The sequence below is a fragment of the Crinia signifera genome, chromosome 6, assembly GCF_055691185.1.
Source record: "Crinia signifera chromosome 6, ASM5569118v1, whole genome shotgun sequence".
NCBI lineage: Eukaryota > Metazoa > Chordata > Amphibia > Anura > Myobatrachidae > Crinia > Crinia signifera.
The window spans coordinates 197,666,053-197,688,458 of record NC_139222.1 but is presented as its reverse complement, the minus strand read 5'-3'; the positions used below and the strand labels follow the sequence as shown (position 1 = coordinate 197,688,458).

The 22,406-nt window shown below is 45.3% G+C and overlaps 1 protein-coding gene across 3 annotated transcripts in view; it reads left to right on the top strand.

The window, feature by feature from the left end:
* The first annotated feature begins 7,089 nt into the window (after nucleotides 1-7,089).
* The window catches only part of ZSWIM8 (zinc finger SWIM-type containing 8), a 101,300-nt gene continuing 85,983 nt past the window's right edge, over nucleotides 7,090-22,406 (top strand). For all 3 annotated transcript variants that reach the window (XM_083148572.1, XM_083148571.1, XM_083148569.1), the window contains exon 1: nucleotides 7,090-8,687. In XM_083148572.1, the coding sequence (XP_083004698.1) occupies nucleotides 8,510-8,687 (178 nt within the window). In that variant the 5' untranslated portion in view covers nucleotides 7,090-8,509. The remainder of the gene's footprint in view (nucleotides 8,688-22,406) is intronic.

The window sequence follows — 22,406 nt, the reverse complement described above, 5'->3', positions numbered from 1 at the left end:
ACCTAGCAAGTGCATATAAAACTTTCATTTAGGAGACTTTTTTACCAAAGTGAAATTAATTAGACACTTTATTATGAGTAGTTTCTAAATGTGTAGCTGCTGCTTGGGGTGAGGGTATAGTCAGACCCTCAGAAATTCATAGGCATATATACAACAAGTGATAAAGCAGCGCTATATACAATATGGGATTGTTTGATGCATTTTTAAAAAATCATTCATTACATTTGATAGACAATAACAGCCTTAAAAATAATTAATTTGCTTTAAATGATGGAAAACACATAATATATATATTTTGTTAAAAGTTAATTCACAGGAGTAGAGCACCTATTGGTTAATCGTCCTTCTGAATTTTTTGGAAATATCCTCGGACGTAAACAAGTATTTTGTAGAGGCAGATGTCAATATAGGATCTCACCACTATAGATATTTTTGAAGTGTACTTATGGCATGTGTCCAGGTGTCCTAGGGTGAGGAGGTATCTGGGGATTTATTAAGGCTGAACTGTGTCAGCTGGGTGGAGGTCGCGGGGGGGGGGGGGGGGGAATTTGGCCCCTTCTCCTTCTGTGACATACATGCGCCAAGGTAACCAACGGGAGTGTGAGGAGGAGGGTTTGGGTGAGCTAGGGAGGAAGTTGGTTTCCATGAGGAAATGGTGGTTTGTTTTCAGCACAACCTGGAGAAAGGATGGGGGGGGAGGGTTGTTTCCATTGCTGGGCCAGATTTGCTCGTGCAGCAATGAGTATGTGTCCAAGGACGTACTTTTTCTCTGGTGGGACCTCCTGGGGGTAGACATGAAATAAGGCAATAACTGGGGTGGGTGTGAGGGCAATCTGGAGGGTCGTGGAGATTAACTTGAAGACCTCCGCCCAGTACTCCCGGAGTTTGGGGCAGGACCAGAAAATATGGTATATGTTACCCACACAGCCACACTGCCTCCAACACTGGTTAGAGCAGGTCAGCCAAAAGGTATGTAGGCGGTCAGGAGTTCGATATAGTCTATTAATGAGCTTGATGTGCATCTCAGTGTGGTTTAGGCAGCGTAGGAGGATAAAAAGATCTGTCGCCACTGAGAGGGCGTGAACGTTTTGCCTAGGTCCGTCTCCCATTTCCTGTGAGCGGAGGTCTTTGAGAACTCAGAGGGGGTTATCAAGGTTTTATACCAGAAGAAAATATCCCCTTTGGAGTATATCAGGGAGGGTCTGGAGAGAACTGTCTGGGAAAGAGCATCTGGGGGGGAATAGTTTTGGAAATGGGCTTTCCACCAGTGTGCGAGTTGTAAACAGCGTAAATTTTCCGATGCGGGAAGTGAGAACTGGCGTTGAAGGGAGGCGAAGGGAGGCGAAGGGGAGCATGGGCTGTTGAAGGGGAGCATGGACTGGGCGTCCAAAACGTCGCTAAGGGAGCCAATCCCACAGGCTTTCCAGATGGTTAGCCGAAGGTTGGGTATTAGTTTCGCTACCGTGGTGATGGGTAAAGTAACAATGAGGGCGGACTGGGCCGGAAGAGTGACAATCAATTGGTCCCATGCATGCAGAGTAGCTTTGGTGGATGAGAGTAGATTCGGGAGGCCTGGTCTGACATGTTTTGGGATTTTGAATAGGTCTGGTAGTGGGATATGGGTGGAATGGAATTGTTTGATGTTTACCCAAGCTCTGGGGGAGGCAAGGTCAGTGTAGTGTTTGATCGGGGCTAGGAGGCACGCTGACTGATAGCGAAATAGGTCTGGGAGATCGAGTCCTCCAAAGGCTCTGGGGATCGACATCCGAGTCCTCCAAAGGCTCTGGGGATCGTCAACTTAGAGCGGGCCATTGCGGGGGGTTTAGTTGACCAAACATACTTTGTAAGGATGGAGGTGGCAAGTTGTACTGATTTCTTGGGAAAAATGTAGGGGATGGTGCGGAACAAGTACATTAGTTTAGGGAGTAATGACATCTTAAATGCCGCCATGCGTCCCATTGAGGAGATTTCAAATGATGACCAGGACTTGGACAAGGCAGCAAGGGAGATAAGGAGTGGTGAGAGGTTGGCATCGAAGACCGATGCCATATGGGGTGGAATGTGTACGCCTAAGTATTTTATTAAATCAGTCTGCCAATTGTATTTGTAGCTGGCCTTAAAGAGGGGTAGGGAGTTAGCAAGGTTTATCGGTAGTGCATCGGTTTTAGTTGTGTTAAGCTTGTAGTAGGAAGCTAAGCACTTTTCTTAACATGCGTATGGGGCTTAAGACTGAGTTCATCATCTTCCCTACTGAGCAAATCTAATTCTCTCTGCACATGTTACATCTGCCCCCCCCCTGCAGTGGCCATGGTTTTGTCCATTTGAGAAGGAATTTGCCTCTGCGAGTGAACCAGAATAAGGCCCATAATCTGATTGGCTGCCCATAGCAACATTCCATCTTCAATTGAACTCCCATTTTAGTAAACACACCCCTTATTATCTCATGGATTGGACATTTTCAGCCCTCATAAGCATAATAAGGTCGCTAGCCATATTGCACGGTTTGTTGCTAGTGACTGCGGTGGTACCCAATCACCCGTACCATTGAGTGATGTAGGCTATTTGTTGTTTTTTCAAAATGGCAAATTGGCTCAACATCGCTCCAGAGTATAGCCAGCTTCAGAAATTCCTTTGTACAAAAAGTTCAGTACAGTATGGAACGCCCATAATTCAACAAGGCAGTTCTGTACAATTGCATTGCCGATACCCAGACGTCGCCACAAAATATATTTGCACCTGCAAATGCACTGTATCCTACAGGCCTCCATACACTAGAGTGACTTCTCCAAGCAATGAAGTCATCTGCTATTCCCCTTCCCCGGTGGCAGGATCGCATGTGATATATGGAATGCAGTCCTTTCGCGCAGAGCCAGATTAAGGTCTAAATGGGCCTGGAGCTGAAAATTAACAAGGGCCTATTATGCACAATGACAGGGTTGTGGCCAGCACCTAATAATATGGGGGCATGACCAGTGTTTAAGTGGTCTTCCCATGGGTGTATCTCTATTTGTGTAAATACTTTCAACTAATTATATATGCCTGGAAAAGGCAAAGGGCTGGCATAGGAAAAATGCAGGGAGATATATTGCAGGGTGCCCTCCAAAGGTGCACCCACAGGACGCTGATGTCCTAAGATACTTGCAGGGTGAGACGGCCCTCCAGTCATAAAAAAAATACTGAAAGCCGAAACTTGGTACACAACATTTCAGCACCTTTTATGTAGTCACCTAAGTTTACCACACCATATACCTCTTATACAAATCATGCAACACAATAGTAACTCCTTTATACTTTACTTGCCTCTTACACAATATGCCACATGGAATGAACCAAAATTCACACTGACTGAGCCAAAATTCACACTATGGGCCTTATTTTGGTTAATTCTTTCTGACAAAATCCTTCTTAGATGGACAAAACCATGTGCACTGCAGGGTGGGCAGATGTAACATGTGCAGAGAGAATTAGATTTGGGTGAGTAATTTTGTTTCTGTGCAGGGAAAATACTGACTGCTTTATTTTTACACTGCAATATAGATCTCACTTTAAAGTAAAACCCCACCCAAATCTAATTCTCTCTGCACATGTTACATCTGCCCACCTGCAGTGCACATGGTTTTGCCCATCTAAGAAGGATTTTGTCAGAAAGAATGAACCAAAATAAGGCCCTATGGCACATGGATTGAGTCAAAATTCACATTATGTCACACAGATTAAGGCAAAATTCACATTTTGCCACATGGATTGACCCAAAATAAACACTATACCAAACAGATTGAGCAATAATGCACAATATGTCCCACAAACAGGGGCATTGCGCGCCGAAGGCGCGCATTATAAATTTACACCATATACACCATAATGCCCATTACATGTTAAAGCCACACACCATAATGTCCATTACATACTATTCCAAACACCATAATGCCTACTAAAAATTATGCTACATAAGTGCTGCTTACCTACATGCACTGTGGGATTACACGCTCATTACCAAAGGGGAATACATGCTCGCAGTAACTGGGGGACAGTCGCCGCCAGGCAAAAAGGACAGCTGGGCAGAGAACAGGGGGCTGCCCGGCTGTATTCAGAGCACTGCAGGTCCCGGCTATTTAAAATAATACCCCTTTCACACCATAAAATGCAGGGATTTACCCAGTAATATGGTCCCACGATCATGCAGGGACATTCCCGGGCTGGCCCCTTTTATACCAGACTAGTCCCTGCATTTTCTGGTGTGAGGGGGAGATAATTTCCCCTTTAAACAACCAGCTATATCTTCGGAACCAACTGACCCATTTTTATGTGGGCTTCAAATGATTTTGTTTCCGTGAATCTGGGCCATTTGGTTCCAGAGAAATCTGCCCTCAAACAACATGAACAGCCAAGAAATTACATTTCAGAAATGAAAAAAAAAAAAAAAATCGGTTTACCCGCAATATCTCTAGAACCAATGAACCCATATGGACCAAGCTGGTATCAGATTGAAGGCCCAGCGATTTGAGATCAACCTCAAGCTTCTGTGATGCCGGAGGGGGAACTGGCAGCCGTTGGAACCGGGTGGGGTTGGAATTAACGGGTCCCATGTTATCCTATGGGGAAAATGTTCCCGCTTTGCCTTGTGGTATCTCCGGTTCCCGGGAGGCTAGCAACGCGGGACTAGGGTCGTTGGAAAGCCCTGGCCCTCAGCTACAAAATGGGATCTATTTGAAGAGTGGGCCTGGAGCTGTAGCTCCATCAGGCCCATTGTTAATCCGGCCCTGCTTTCGCGTGATATATTGCAGGGTTGCCTACTTTTGAAAAAATCATTTCAGGGAGAAAAGTAAAAGCCTGGGGCGGGCCTTGTGTCACCAGGGGGTGGGCCTTGCATCACCAGGGGGCGGGCCTTGCATCACCAGGGGGCGGGTCTTGCAGCACCAGGGGGCGGACCTTGCGGTAACTATACAATCGGCACTGCTGGGTATGCATGCCCTTTAACAGTGGATGGGGAAGCCTGGCTGATTGATGGACGGGGCAGGGGCTGCGTCCGGAAGGTGACTGACTGAGGTCAGTGTCGGGGGAGCTGTTAATTAAAGGTCCCCGGGGAGTGTGGACTCTTCTTGGGGTGAACGTTCCCAAAATCCTAATCATATTCCCACCCCCGTGTACCAGATCATGACACAGACATGAGTTAAGACAATTTACACTTTATCCGATGTAAGTGACGGCTGAGCACACGTCTGCTCTTTGCACTGTAGTGAGGGGAGTGTGTGTGAGGCAACAGAGGGGAGATAGGGTGTGCAGCCATTCAGTGTGACATAGGGGAGGAGGCCGGCAGCACAACATCCAGCCTCCATCTGCTATACCTAAAGAAGGGAGTATCGGAGATCTGCAGCAGCATGGCATCTTCAGAGCAGGCTGCCCTGGTCCTGGTGAGCGTGGTCACTGCCTGCGCTGTGCAGCTGGCTGTCGGGTGTGTGCTGGCACAGCGTCTGAAGAAGGGCAGCTCGGACATGGACAGGTGGGTGCTGGTCTGGCTCCTTTTGCTTTCCCCCGCCGATCAGCTTCACTTCCGCGACGGCTACTGCTCATGCGCCAGATAACGGCGATGACAACGCGATGACGCGGCATCATCGGTGATATCTGGTGCATGCGCAGTAGCCAATGCGGTAGCACGAAGCGGAGCTGCGGGAGAATGGTGCCCTCTTCCGGGAGAAATCCCATAATTCCGTGAGTCTCACGGACATTCCGAAAGAGTCGGCAACCCTGATATATTGTATGCGATCCCAGCCAAGACTGCCCGGTTTGGATGGGATCCATCAGATCGCTTTTGCAGCTGCTTTGACTCACAGACAAATGTACGATGCACACAGGACCACTCATTGCATCAGATCTGCAGGTAAATGAATGCGATTTGGATGCTTTTTATGCAATTGATTACCGCATATGGCCAGCTTAAAACCTGCCATCTGTGTTGGTGAAAAGAGATTGACTTAATGCAGAATCAGCCCCACAGATAGCAAAATAAATACCAAATTCGGTACTTGTGTACTAGCATGGGGTCCACGATATTAGGTCGCATGACATATAATCGCATTGCATCGCATGCCATACACCCGATGCACTGCGATTTTAAATTGTATAAGCCCCCTATACGATGTTTAATTGTATAAGCACCCTAATGGGGGCTTACAATGTTAAATGCACCTCCACTATGAACGCCAACCCGAAGCGTGGCGAGCGCCGCGAGCCCGCAAGGGGCGGCGGTACATGTCCTACGACCTTTTCATACCCCCACTATCCACGTCGGCGTGGAGTTGATTTTATATAGTGTGGCGAGCGCAGCGAGCCACCGAGCCCGAAGCATGGCGAGCGCAGCGAGCCCCGCGAAGGGACGCGTAATACTTTACATGTATTCCGCGTCCGCTCGCCAACTTCGGGCTTGGTGGCTCGCTGCGCTCGCCACACTATTTAAAATCAACTACACGCAGACGTGGATAGTGGGGGGTATGAAATGGTTGTAGGACGCGTACCACCGCCCCTCGCGGGCTCGCTGCGCTCACTACGCTTCGAGTTGGCGTTGATAGTGGGGGTGCTTTTAACATAGTAAGCACCCAACACGTTTAATTAACTTATAGGGGCCACTTTTAACATGGGAAAACCCTTTAGGGTGCTTATACAATTTTAAATCGCATACCATTGTATATGTGATAGAATGGCATACAATGCAATACAATTCGATGGTATACAATTTAAAATTGTATAACATCGGCTGCCATCACGCAACATCGCATCGCATACCATCGCATGCCTTATGGTCTGTGATGCGATGGGCGGCGTGCTAGTACACAAGTACCCCAAATTCCACCCAGAAAAAGATGCTTAGTTTCAGATTTACATCAGCCCTAATGAGAATGACTCTATGGTGGCCCCTGCAATAAATAATAGATATTGAACTGAGTTATGCCAGCATTGAAGAGATTGCACGACCCCAAATTCTTCACATGACATCACTGACAGCCGAAACGAGTCTAGTCCTCCTCGCACCATAGAGTGTAGTATGAGCTCCAGGCGGCCGCTGCCTTTCCTCTGTTTACCCCTCTACACCGGCTCTCGCTGGTGTAGAAAGGCGGAAGCGGGGATCAGCTGATCTGGCTGTCCCCAGGTAGTGCCGGGGAGAGAAGAAGAATCCGAAGCCTGCGGTAGAGAAAAGACTTGTTTCTGGATTGATGGAGCTGCTGACTCGGAGCGCTGTCTGACTATGTGCACCTGAAAGGGGAGGAGCGCCCAGGCCCCGGTGTACCTGTCCCAGCCACACGGGGGCAGTCACCTCACTGCAGGGGGCAGCAGCAGGGGGTCTTTTGTTTAGGGAAAAGCATCTGACAACAAGTCTCCTTTGGAATCCTGAGATATCCCCGCCAGCCCTGGCTGCTGCTGCATCCTTCTGCCTATATACACCAGTGTCTAGCCAGAGGGGGGGAACAAAAGGAAGAGAACAAAGAGAGGACTAGGGGAGAGCTCCCCAGGGGAACAGGATCCTGGAAATAACCTCCAGCCTGGATATCAAAGGCCCTTTCTAGGACAGATCACCTCTTACCAGGGCATTAAGCAGTCTGGCCTCTAGGAAGCAGAAAAGGGAACAGGCCTTAGATGGAGAACTAGCTATCCCTAAGCTTCTATAGCAAGCCATTTATGTAAAGCAAACCTGCCAGGCATAGAGCATCACCAGTTCAGAGGGTTCACTCTGAGAAAAGCAATAACCCCTCCACAATAACACAGGGAATCTCTGGATGTGAGGCCTTTGCAGATTAACCCACCCACAACCTGACTTTTATATATAAGATGTGATATTTCCATCTATTATAACTAAGACTTTTTTTGTTCTGATGGACATATTGGGTTTACACAAAATAATCAAATTGCTATTTTCTTCTAGTGTCCCAGTCATCAGAACGGTTGCAGTGTAAACGTTTGGTGTTTTGATTTTGACACACTGGATGGAGATTGGAATTGATATGATATTTTATTGATCTTTTTCATGCTAGTTACAATAGTAGAATTTGGGTAATAAAGTATGCTGCCTTTAGGGTATAGAAACACTAACTATGGGGAAATGTAACTTATTCTGGCTAGTGTTCAGTCTTGTTTTCATCTTGTAAAGGTTACAGCATTAAAGTAATTGGAACATTGATATATTTTTCATAGAAATTAAAAATAAATGGGCATAAAAGCAGATCAGATTTAGCAGTATATTTTTTATGGGAAAAGTCATTATTCTGAAAAGCACAAGGAATTGTCCTATTTATGTTTGTGGGAGCATTGGTGAAGTAAACAGGCACTTAGATTTTACATCACAACTTTTTTCTCTCTTGCTTAAGTAAGCAAGCATTTGTAGAAGAAAAGCAACTTTTTGAGACCCGTTCATCAAACCAGACTAGTTGAATATATATAGTTTCATCTGTCTCGGTGTAACAGACTTGGTTTCTGTTAAGTGTCCATAAGTTACTCCTGGTTTAAACCCTTGGATGTAATGGAGCTCATGTTTGCAGAGTGGGAGGATGGTGAAAGGTTTTCCTTTGAAGATTCGGATCGCTTTGAGGAGGACTCTTTATGTTCCTTCATCTCAGAGGCAGAAAGTCTCTGCCAGAATTGGAGAGGATGGCGCAAGCAATCAGCAGGACCCAACTCTCCTACAGTGAAAATGAAAGGTGAGCCCTTTCCCTCAGCCTTAGTACAAGTGGTGTATTGAATGGGCAGTATTCAATGCTTTTTGCGAGCAGTGCTGACTGCTCGCTGTCACAGCTCGCACGGTCAGTATTCAACTGACCCCCGTGCACATGCCGTTAATACCTCGCTGGGTTTTAACAGCGATGTGGAAACGTTGTGTGCGGCCGCTAAAACAGCGAAGGTCACCACAAAATGCAGCAGGCTCCCTGCATTAGCCGTGAGCCTCGCCATTTGGCGGAATCCTCGCTGTCCTCTGACAGTGAGCATTCCCCCAGAATGTTGAATATGGTGAGCGGCCGGCGCGGGGGTTAAACTGTGACGGTCGCTTGTTTTTGGCGATCCTCGCCGTTTAACTCCCTCACCGGCCATATATGTATGTTAGATACAAAGTGTTGAATGAATGGCTTTCACTCTTATTCTAGATTGTTCTTTGTAATAGTAATAATGGTTCGTTCATTAAAATTCTTACAAGTATTCTTTGTTAATAATTCTAATAAAAAATTCAAAAGGTTGATTTTGTTGTTAGAGATTGAAATCTGTCACAATATGGCCAATTCTATTCAGAATTATGTGAATAGCACAGGTAGGAAGCTCCCAGCGCAATTCTAATCATTGCCCGGTACTTGTGTAATATCTGGGCGCCCGATTTTTTTCATTGTATTGCATCGCATCGCATGCAATATAGTGGCATACAATTCATGCGATGCGATTTTTCATTGTAAAGACCCGATTTTTTTTTTTTTTTTTTTTTATTGTATAGTCACCCATACCCCACTATCCAACTACGCATGGAGTTGATTTTATATAGTGTGGCGAGCGCAGCGAGGCAAGCGGACGCAGAATACATGTAAAGTAATCCGCTGCGCTCGCCACGCTTCGGGCTAGGTGGCTCGCTGCGCTCGCCACACTTTATAAAATCAACTCCATGCATAGTTGGATAGTGGGGGTATGAAATCACCCATGGGTGACTATAAAATTTAAAATCAGGTCTTTACAATGAAAAATCGCATCGCATTCCTTAAGTAGTGGCATGCGATGAAAAAATCGGGCGCCCAGATAATACACAAGTACCCATTGCCCTGCTAGGTTGAAGAAGGCCGGTACTTGCGGTTGTTTAGTAACGAGTACCGGCATTTTCTGACTTGGTTGCCTCCCACAAAACAGCATCAATGACTAATTTTGTCAGATTTCTGCTCGCACCCCAGGATGGGTGCGAGCAGAAATCCATTAGACACTATTTGCAGCGCTCTGATTAGAATTGAGCTTCTGGCGCTATTCACATTGACCCCAATGTTATATTATAGACTGTATACATCTATAGTTTTAAGAAGAGAAAGGTTATACCAAGTATATTAAAGTACAGCAGCGAAAGGAAGAGAAGTATTAGGACTCAAGGACATGCACTTACACTGGAGGGAGGTAGATTCAGGGGAAGTTTAAGGAAAAATGAATTAACAGAAAGGTTAGTGGACAAGTGGAATAGCCTCCTGTCAGAGGTGATATGCAAGCCATACACCAGACCAACTTTCATCAAACTAGTTGGTTGGTTGTAGAGATGTGCAGGCTCTGATTTACTCTGATTTCAAAGCAAGATCTTATTGGCTATCAACTGTCAACAACTGTCATGTGATTTGGGATAGCCATTGAGATCCTGCTTTGAAATCAGAGTAAATCAGAACCTGCACATCTCTTGTTGGTTGTATCGAAAATCTTTCAATAGGAGCAAATGACAATCAACAGATTGCTTACAAACCCAGGAAAATGAACATTCAGTGAGGCTGTTTAAATTCAAATAGATTTGACTACATTTCTTTGTCTGAATAAGAGTTTTTGTCACTTTCCATATATTGGGATTTTTATTCCACCCATCCAACTTGCTGGGTGAAAATTGGTCTCATGTGTGGCTAGCATAACAGAGTTGAGTTATTGAAACATGCATGGGATAGACCTAACGAAGGCCTTACGAAGAACTAAGTATAAAAAAAAAGGTTGACCTTTCCTAATGCAGTAGTTGCCAACCTGTGTTCCATGGCACCCTGGTGCCCTTGATTGGTGGTCCGTGACCAATTCAACTTACTTTTGATAAATTTAATAGGCAAATTGTGTCAAGCAGAAGTGAATCCTGTACATTACCACATAACTGACACTGAGAATGAGATATGAACACAATCTTTTTTTCAGAATTTCTAAATGAGAAACTTTTTTGGCCTAGGGGTTCTGTGAAAACAATTCTGAGACTCGGGGGCACCATGATTCATAAAAGTTTGGGAACCACTGCCACTGCCATCCAATTCTGTGTTTCTTTAATATAAAATATTTGATTGCAAATGAAATTTGTTCTGTTGTAACTCTTGCTCTATTGGTTGTTGTCATGTACCATACATTGATTCTGCTCCATATATCTGTGTTTTATATGTGTTTGGGCATATACAGTAAGTATACATAGTTCTGTAGTATCCTCCGTTACTGGGACAATGCTTTTTGGTGTTATCCCCCTGTGCATTAAGCACTTTAATGGTGTGTACACACGGTGAGATTTGGCATGAGATTTTGACTATAAGGATCGCATGCAGATCACACAGGTTTTTTAACCTTGCGATCCCGATGCGTGCTCCCTCACAGCACAAATCAAAGCCAGATAGACAGGGCTGCATTGACTATATAGTACAGATCAGTACTATATAGTCAAAATTGCATGCATGTCATTTGGCTTGCCATGCGCTTCAAAATTGCATGCATGTCTTTTGGCTTGCCATGCGCTTCGAACCGATCGCATCGGGATCGAATAGCACGGCTGTCGACCGTGTGTACACACCTTAAGTAGTTTTTTTTCTTTTTAAATAAAAAAATTAAAATATTTTTTTATGTGTACTTGTATTTAAGCGGAAAATCTTTTGCATTGTAACATCATCTACAAATAGAAATATGTCTGAAATCTTTTCTTGTGCTTTTTATTTAAACTGGTTATTTAGCTTTAAAATAGGTGTCTTTCTCAGGGGAACACCATACCTAGACCTGAGCCAGACAGTAATAGTTTATTTGGCAAAGTTGCAGATTTTACTTCGGTTTCACCATGGCCTGTAAAGCAACAATTGTCTTTTACAGGCAGCAGGCAGTACCAACCTGGTTCTGCTACAGAGCAGCTAGGTACTGAGGGATGCTGTGCTCAAGTTGCCACAAAGACTAACAGGCCCTCTGTGCAGTAGTATTAAAAGTTGCTCAATAAAGTAGGATGTTGCATACACTTGAGCACAACAAGCTTTCAGTGAATGTGAAAAAAGACATTTACAGGGCCAAACTGTTGCATTTTTTTTAAAGCTTAAGTGCAACAGAAAGGTCTCATTTATCCCTAGAGATGCAATGCTATACTATAGAGATCAAAGAAAGGCAGTCTTAGATGCAGATGAAACTGTGTAAATTAATGATTAACTCCCCAATACACCAACAAAATAAAATATGTAGAACAGAATGATTATTAGTTTAATTGATAGGCATCAAGAGGAATAATCTTGTCTTATGCCACAAAAGATTGAAAATAGGCAATTTTAGCCTTTGACAAATAGTCTGTGAAGATGCATGGTGCATAAAAGTAACCAGTGTTCCAAAATTCCAGTGGCATTAATGTAAGCACAAAAACTGTGGGGCAGAAGCTTAATGGAATGGGTATGGCTAGTGTTTATTCTAGCACCCGCCATCTTTGAAAACCCATGCAGTTCCTGTTCCCTGCCTGGGGTGTTGCTGTCTGCTGTGGTGTTTTTAGCACAGGTCTGGTTTGCATATTTGTGCTGATATACAAACAACACTGCTAGAAGCACTACAGCAGACAGCAACACCCCAGGCAGGGAAGAGGAACTGCATGGGTTTTCAAAGATGGCGGGTGCTAGAATGAACACTAGGTATGGCCAAGCAGCAGCATGCAAGCCTCACATCACATGCCAAGCGTCGGATGGAGTGGTGTAAAGAACACCAACACTGGACTGTTGAGCAATGAAATGTGTTCTTTAATGCAACAAACCCCTCTTCTCTGTTTGATAGTCAGATGGGCGTGTCTGGCAGATGCAGGAAGACTGTTATCTGCCTGACTGCATGTTGCAACTGTGGAGGAGGGATAATGGTATGGGGCTGTTTTTCAGGGTTTGGGCATGGTTTAAGCATACCAAGACATTTTAGCAATAGTGTTCATTCTAGCACACGCTGTCTTTGAAAACCCATGCAGTTCCTCTTCCCTGCCTGGGGTGTCTCAGTCTGCTTTAATGCTTCTAGCATAGTGTGGTCTGTATATCAGCACTGATATGCAAACCAGACATGTGCTAGAAACACCACAGCAGACAGCGACACCCCAGACAGGGAAGAGAAACTGCATGGGCTTTCAAAGATAGCGGGTGCTAGAATGAACACTATAGCAATGCTGTGCGTTTTAACTTTGTGGCAGCAGTTTGGGGAAGGCCCTGTTTTATTACAACATGACTGTGCCCCATTGCACAAAGCAATTACTATAAAGACCTGGTTTGATGAGTTCAAGGTAGAAGAACTTGACTGTCCTGCACAGAGCCTTGACCTCACCCCATCAAGCACTTTTGAGATGAACTGGAATAGACCTTGTGAGCCAGGCCTTCTCATCCAACATCAGTGACTGACCTCAAATGCTCTACCCTGACTGGATTCAGGGTCCTGTGGATCCAATGAGTAGCAGCAGGATTTTGAAATGTTCTCTTTGAATATTTTTATGAAAACTTTATTTGAATCCGCATAAGTGTCCAGTTTGGCCACAGGATCACTTTGAATATCTTTGGGGCCGGTTTAAGTGTTATGGGAAGGTGACACACATAGGTGGATTACATTAACCCACATGACGAATATTGTTCTTATTACAATATAGTACGGTTCTAGTCATGCATTTCCAATATGACTCTTCTGTACACATGAGCCCTTCCAATATGTCATTAAAGACTGGTTCAGGTGTTCTTTCCACTAGTTGGTACAATGTGTGCGCTGGGGTCTCGAAATTTGTGCAGGCATGATCCCAAAAGTTTTTTTTTTTCTGTTGGTGCTTTCCTACAAAGCAATTAAAAGTTACACAATTGTGTATGTTAGTAAGCCACCACAGTGTCATCTAAGGCACAATTTTAATTTTTTCTTCTATTTAGTACCTGCCTTTCCCTTCAATTACTGTTACTAGTAAGATTAAAATATATTTCTCTGTCGTCCATCCTGGTGACACAGCTAACCATGGGATGTAGGAGGGTCCGCAGGAGCAGGGCACCTATGCTTACTTCTTTGAGATGCAGGCTCCTCCCATTTACATCATTGCATTCCTCAGTTCGTTTTAGGTGCCCACTGGAGTAGGTCCTGTGCTGACTGGCTGCGGCCTGCAGCCGTTTGTAGAGTAGCTAGGAGTTTTTTTTTTTTTTTTTATTAATATTCTCTTAGTTAGTGACGGGCTACAGTGCGAAACTTCCACGGGAAGTTTCTTCACACTGACAGCACAGAAGCGCGTCCTTTCAGCTCTCTGTGTGCAGAGAGACACTTTCTGCCCTCTCTGCACAGCACTTTAACCTCCATAATGGGAGGTTTCCTGGGCCCTGGGGTGAGTCCTGATCTGGCTCCCTGCTTAGGGGGGGATCTTGGGGGATAGACCCCCCGCTTTTGCACCGCCATTTTGCCGGGCTTATAGGCAGAAATCCTCAGGGAGTGGATGCCTATTACAGGAGTCCAGCGCAGTCCACGCTTCCAAGTGGTCCCAGACTGGAAGGAGAAGCACTTAGTAGGAGCGGCTGAAGGGGAAAGGAGCCAAAAGGCTCCCATCCCCGCTGAAGCAGAGACTTGGTCTCTTCCTGCACTCTGTTCTGGCGCCTTTTTTCTCCACACTGTGCAGAGCTGAAGGAGGTTACTGCAGACTGGAAAGTTTCTCCTGAGCAGTGCTTCCCCTGGTGACCGCTGAGACCATTGCAGCAGATAGATAAGTACTGGGATATTTATTCTGTACAAACGCCTGACATTGTGCACTGTGTGTTATCATTGCAGAAAGGTGTAGTGCTGCTCTTGGGGAGTAAACGTCTGCCATGTTAATTAACTGCAGGTTTTGCGGAGTTAAATTAACTACTGAACAGATTAATCAGGGGGATTTGTGCCCTGCTTGTGAGTCTGCGCCCAGTGGGGCTCAAGCCCAGAGGTCTGAGCAGCCTGAACCTGCGTGGGTGGCTGCCCCACGCAGGTGTTGCATCAGGAAGTTTTTCAGGAAACAGTAGCACTTTGGGGGCTCCCAGAAGTGGACTTGATGGCATCCAGATAAAATTGTCAGGTTCCCAGGTTCTGCTCACGGAACAGGGATCCCTTGGAATGGGCAGTGAATGCCATGACAGTTCCATGGTGTTTCAGGCTTGCGTATGTATTCCCTCCGTTTCCCATGATTGCTCGTGTCCTCGAGAGTGAGGCATCTTCCTCTTCGGCCAGACCTACTCAGAAAAGGACCTTTTCTACACCAGGACCTAGCTCGTCTCAATTTGACGGCCTGGCTTTTGAAACCTCCTTATTGAGGAAGAAAGGTTTCTCAGATGCTGTTATCCAAACCATGCTCAGGGCTTGGAAGACTGTGTCAGCAGCAAATTATCGTAGGATTTGGAAGATCTAGATCAGGTGGGGTGAATTTCAGAAGGTACACACCTCCAGGTTCAAGGTCACTAGACTTTTGGAGTTTCTACAAGATGGGTTTTCAGCGGGGCTTAGCCTGCAGTCTTTAAAGGTACAGCTGTCCGCTTTATCCATATTCTTTCAGAAAAGAGTGGCTCTGTTGCCAGAAGTACAGACCTTCTTACAGGGAGTTATGAGACTTAAAACTCCTTATAGGCAGCCGGTGGCGCCTTGAAATCTGTCTCTGGTGTTGTCGGTTCCACAGAAACCTCTATTTGAGCCTTTAAGGTCGGCTGATCTTAAATATCTTTCTTGGATACTTACATTTCTGTTAGCCATAGCCTCAGCTAGGCGGGTTTCAGAATTGGGGACCTTGTCTTGCAAGTCCCCGTTTCTGTTTTTTTTCATGATGACAGAGCCTAAGAATAGTGCCTAAGTTTCTACCTAAGGTAGTGTCGAATTCCATTTAAACCAGGAGATTGTGCTCCCAGTGTTTTGTCCTCCAGAGGAGGTGAGAAATCGGGACAAACTGAAGAAATTGGATGTGGTTCGTGGTTCGCGCTTTGCGCATTTATGTGGAGAGAGTAAAGGATTTTTGCAAAACTGATTTGCTTTTAGTACTATATGATGTGCATAAGAGAGGGTGGCCTGCTTCTAAGCAGACCATTGCTAGATGGTTAAGGTCAGTGATTGCCTTTGCTTACATTAAGGTAGGCTGACCGATTCTCTCCAGGATTATTGCCCATGCCACCAGGTCAGTTGCTTCCTCTTGGGCTGTGCGTCAACAGCGGAGCAGTTATGCAGGGCTTCTACCTGGTCCTCTGTTCATACCTTTGACAAATTCTACAGGTTCCATGAGTTCGCGTCGGAGGATGCTTCATTTGGGGGAGCAGTGATGAGAACTGCAAGCCTGAGCGTACCCTCCCAAAGGACTGGCTCTTGAACGTCTCATGGTTTGCTGTGTCACCAGGATGGACGAAAGAGAAAAGGGGATTTTTGTAAGAACTTACGGTACTTGTGAGTTATCCGGGCTCCCGATTTTTTGATTGTATGCCTTAAGTTAAGGCATACAATCAGATGCGATGCGATATCGCATCGCATCGCATCCGACCATCGGATGCGATGACCCGATTTTTCCATAGGAATCAATGTTAAAATGGACTGAGTCCATTTTAACATGGAATTCAATGGGAAAAAGGGGTCCTTTTCATACCCCTACTATCCAAGTGGGCATGGAGTTGGATATAAATCTGTGGCGAGCGTAGCGAGCCACCGAGCCCGAAGCGTGGCGAGCGAAGCGAGCCCCGCGAGGGGACGGTATTCCGTGTCCCCTCGCGGGGCTCGCTACGCTCGCCACGCTTCAGGCTCGGTGGCTCGCTACGCTCGCCACAGGTTTATATCCAACTCCATGCCCACTTGGATAGTAGGGGTATGAAAAGGACCCGATTTTCCCATTGAATTCCATGTTAAAATGGACTCAGTCCATTTTAACATTGATTCCTATGGAAAAATCGGGTCATCGCATCGCATCGCATCCGATGGTCGCATGCGATGCGATGTCCCGATCCGACCCGATTTAAAAATCGGACGCCCGGATAACTCATAAGTACCGAACTTACCATTCAAATCCCTTTCTCTGAGTCCATCCTGGTGACACAGCGATCCCTCCCTTGCGCTCAGTAAGTTTATACCGTTCATGTTTTGTCATGTTACTTGGTTAGATTTGAGTGTAATTGTATCCTAATGTGTTCTGGAAGTTGTACTGAGGAATGCTGGGATGCACAAGGGAGGAGCGGCCTGCTTCTCAAAGAAGTTAGCATAGGTGCCTTGCTCCTTCGGAACCTCCTACATCCCATGGTTAGCTGTTTCACCAGGATGGACTCAGAGAAAGGGATTTGAACGTTACACAGAAAACTACCTACCAGCCTGTACAGCCGTTCTAATTTCCCTATTCCCAGTGCTCCTGCTGGGAATAATTATGATGAGTCTAATAGTAATTTGCACGCATAGGAAAGTTCCACAAGAATATTCCCTGATTTGAAGAATCATTACTCAGCCCCTGTGACCACACAGCTATTCCCCAGTGCAGTCTCCTGGCTACACCCCTCCCTAACAGACTATAAAACCTCTTGGCAGGGCCCTTTCACTCCTGTTCTCTTCTGTCAGAGCACTATCTTTGCCACCAGCAACTCTGCTCCTGTGTGTCCTTGTTGGCTACAAGTTTAAAGATTGCTGTTTTATTTCTCTCCCCTTCACAACCTAAAGGCCCATGCACAATGGGCGATTTTGAGCTGAAAGATGCTCAAACTTGGTGTTTTGAGCGGATTTCAGCTCAAAGCTGCCCAGTGTGTATGGCCGAGCGGTTATACACGCTCCCGCTTCATCGCCGGGAAAGATGTTCATCAGCTCGTATTACCAGCAGATGAGCGGCTTTGTGGACGGCTTTCCATAGTGCTGCACTATGCAAAGCCGTCATTGCCGGTCAGGGGGAAAGTGGCTCAGTGTGTATGCACTGAGCGGCTTTCCCTCCAGCGACAACCGCGATCATAGCTGTCCATACACACTGGGCGATTTTGCCCAGTGTGTATGGACCTTAACACTCAGTTTTCATTAAGTTTATCATCTGTTGAGAGTTGCTCCATCCATTACTCCCTCCATGCTCCTCCCTGTCTTTGGTTGTGTCTTTGTGGTATGCGATACCAATGTACTGATGTACAGTTGTTGTTGTTGTTGTTGTTGTTGTTGTTGTTTAAAGTTTACCTTATAGAATTGCAGACCCCTTGCGGCGGGTGTGGTAAATCTCACAGACCATGTCTAGTCAGACACCAAAAGTTAGACATGCATTAGTCAGACATCGACAAAACACAAGTAAAATGTACATGAAGAATTAATATGTGTACATGGACACTGTATAAGTGTGGTCATGGTATATTACATCTACATGCCTAGGTCTACAGTCATATGGTCGACCACTAATGGTCGACAGTGAAAAGGTCGTCAGTAGGGAGGCCAATCCCGTGATCGGCGGGATCCCGGGATTTAGGCCTAAAATCTTCGGGATTTCAATCCCGGGATTTCGGGATTAGTACCTCAGTGCAAAATTACCTTTTTTTTTTTTAAAGCCGGGCAGCGCTAAGCACTTTAGAATAATGGCTCAGATGCTACCCGGCTGACTGCTACGTACTGACCTGGGCCGGGACCCCCAGTGGACAATTAGTTCCACTGTGTGCTGTGATTACAGGCATGATGGCGCCCAGGCTGCGCAGTGTGACCCCTGACATCATGCCACGCTGCACAGCCCGGCCGCCGCCGCCATGCCTGTCAGTCCACTGTCAGTGACCTGGACGCTCAGCCACATGCCCGCTGTGCTGCTACCGCATGCCCGCCCCGCCGCTGGAGATATATGGATGGACGTCGGTCCTGCTGCTGCCTGTCACCATTACCTCTGTAAGTAACAGTGCCGGGCAGGGGGATGGGCAAGATAGGCAGGCAGGTGGGGCGGAGTTAGAGGGCATTTACATTGATATTTTGGGGGCGGGTCATTTAAAAACAAAAAAGTAATTAGGAAGGCCAATCCTGGGATTCCCATGATTGAGCATTTTTCAATCCCGAATCCCGGGATTGAAAAAAATGCCCCGGGATTTGCATCCCTAGTTGTCAGGGTCAATAGGTCGACAACCAAAATGTCGACATGGTCAAAAGGTCAACATGAGTTTTTCTGTGTTCTGTCAGCCGTCTGGAACCCCCTTGCAGCACCGTTTAAATAAATATAGTTATTTTTCATAAAAGTCTAAATGTGGCAGAACTGTAAATAATCGAATAGTAACATCCACTTCTGCTTGCAGAACGGGCGCTCCCCCTGCTGTTACCCTGTGTTTGCCACCTGGTAGGAGGCTGTTAGCCGGTGCTGTCTAGCAATGACCTATTCCTGCATATTACCCAGTTGCAGATAAACATTGGCTTTCAAAGGGGCCCTTTTAGTATCCTATGGCATACTGGCTGGGATTTGTCCATCTCAGTGTTGGTATCAATAGTTCATAAGCAGTGATGGAATGTTTTTATTTTTTATATTTTTTTGTGCAGCATTCTGAAACAGTGGAAACCATGTACACAAGTAACCGTTTTGTTATTAGTACGAGTTTAATTTTTTTGCTCACTAGCCTGAGCCTTATACACATTTCTGTTAAATGGGCTGTGGTTTATCCCTGCTGTTTTATAATGTATTCCAAATTTAATTTGTAAGCACAGTAATCAACAAAAAGCCATTTTCCTACTGAATGTAACTAAAAAAACCTGGTGCTTCGTCAGCCAGAAAATACATAAACATTTGTTTCTTCATTAGAACACATTGTCCTTTCTGCACTTTACATTGATCTGTTGCTGTATTTTGGAGGTGCTGGATGTTATGCTATTTTTGGAAAGAGATGTGGCCAAAAAGTTGTGCTGATCTACATGGCTGAGCCTTTTCTGCACTTTTTACATTTTTTTTTAAGTGAAATGTCCTGGTTCTCACTAAGGATCAGATGTATCAAGCTTCAAAAAGTGACAAACAACCAGCCAATCAGCTCCTTATTGTAATGTTTCAAACCCAGCCTGTAACATGGCAGGAGGTGATTGTTTATTGCACTCCATTTTATAGAAACCTAGAAACATAGAATTTGACGGCAGATAAGAACCACTTGGCCCATCTAATCTGCCCCTTTTTTTTAAACATGTTACCTCAAACCATATTTGATCCTTATTTTTTTGTAAGGATATCAATATGCTTATCCCAAGCATGTTTAAATTGTACTACTGTATTTGCGTCTACCACCTCTGTTGGGAGGCTATTCCACTTATCTACTACTCTTTCTGTGAAGTAATTCTTCCTCACATTTCCCCTGAATCTTCCTCTAGTTTCAGTGCATGTCCTCGTGTTCTGTTGCTCCTCTTCCTGTGGAGAATGTCTCCCACCTGTACCTTGTTAAAGCCCTTGATATATTTGAAAGTTTCTATCATGTCCCCCCTTTCCCTTCTCTGCTCTAAAGTATACATATTAAGATCTTTTAGTCTTTTCTGGTACGTTTTGTGATGTAGGCCATGCACCATTTTAGTTGCTCTTCTTTGTACAATCTCTAATGTATTTATATCCTTCTGGAGACATGGCCTCCAGAACTGAACACAATACTCTAGGTGAGGTCGTACCAATGACCTATACAGTGGCATTATTACTTCTTTCTTTCTACTGCTGATACCTCTCCCTATGCAACCAAGCATCTGACTTGCCTTCTTCATTGCTTTGTTACATTGCCTACCTGCTTTAAGTCCCCTGACTTATTAAAGCTTGATACATCTGGCCCAAAGCTGGAATGACTGACATATGGTGCATTGCAGGCCTGGCCAACCTGTGGCTCTGGAACGGTTGTAAAACAACACATACCAGCATACCTTGCCACAGCTTTAGCATTTCCTAAGAGCAAACCTGGGGTTGGGCATGCTGGGGAACTTGTAGTTTTGCAACAGCTGGAGTGCTACAGGTAAGTCAGGCTCTCCTCCACACATTCACTCATATATTTCATGTAAATGTCCCAATTCTGTGTAACTAGATCTAATATTTGTCAATTAAGTGAGGTGTGTGTGTGTCTTTGTAATCTGTTTTAAAGGCATTTCCAGTTGGACAGTAGTGATGCCATAGGTGTACATTGTACCCCTTGTTCATGCAGTTCTGGCATACCTCCACCATGCCTCTGTCTTCTGTATCTGAGGTTACATCTAATAACTGACCACTTTCTCAGCACGGGGATTCCGCTGTCATGACTCCAACTACCGGGATTTAATAACCAACTCCATTTAAATGTCTAGTCTTTTTCTCTGTCAAATTTTGATATTTGCCATCCAATACAGGCAGCATTGCCGATTTCCATAGAGAACACTGGATCTGCGTGCATTATAAATGAGCCCACATAATGGGCAAAGTTCTATTCTTATGTGTTCTAGATCTCAATGAGGCACAGTGAGTACTTCTTCTACCCACTGTTTGAGGGACTGCTTGTTCAAGGCAGGTTAACTGTTTTGTGATAAACAAGCACCGTAAAGTCTGCATAGCTCAGAAATGGTTAAAGATGGTCTAAGAAACTTTGTTCCAAGACCCTTGTCTTGGTAAGCTGGACTTGAGGAAAACAAAAGCTGAACAATAGTAATATGCTGCTGCTGGACCTGCTCCAGCTTTCAGGGACTGGTGACTCATGATCTGGAGGAGAAGGCTATCCCTAGATGACCTCTCTCCTGAAACTCCCCAGGAATTCCCTAACACTGTACTGTGGCTTGCTGTGCTTTGCTTTTCATTTTATTTTTGGCAGTACAATGCAGAGCAATAGCTACGCCTTGGAAATAAACAGTCTGGATATGTTATTTGGCAGGAAATCTCATGAAGTCTACAAAATCTTGTTCCCTTCCTCCACATACTGTTTTTTGTGTGTTTGGTATACTGACATTGCAGTCCTTCACACAATTTCTTTGTTGTGTAATGCCTACTACAGTATGAGCATTTTACACATATGTTCTAAAAATATGCAGTAATATGTTCTGCAGGCTAATTTGTGTTTCTGTGCTTTTTATTGTCAAGGGTTAGTCATGAATAAAGTGTAGCCAAACATTGCTCATTTTAAATATACATTCGGTGAGCTCATCAGCTCCTTTGACCTCCAATTTCATTATTATTTTGATTATAGTGGTATCTTCCTTTTTTCCACTGACCTCTCCCAGGGGGAGATTCTCTAAACCAAAAATGCAGTAAAAACCCCGTTATCTGGGTTTTTACCACATTTTTGGGATGGTCTAAGCATCCACCGCCGGGTTATCGTGACGGGGGCATCGCCAGAAAAATCTGGCGTTGCCCCCATAGAAGCCTGTGGGCTTTTACCGCGACCCACGGCTGCCCGGCATCGACACCCCCCCCCCCCCCACCTGTGTCCGGGCAGCACTGTGCTGCCCGGACCTGTGACCTCCTCCTCCCTGCACTATGATCCTCTTCTGGGTGCAGGGAGGATCAGAGCCCGGCGCAGCAGCAGCGCCGGGTAAGGGAGGGAGGG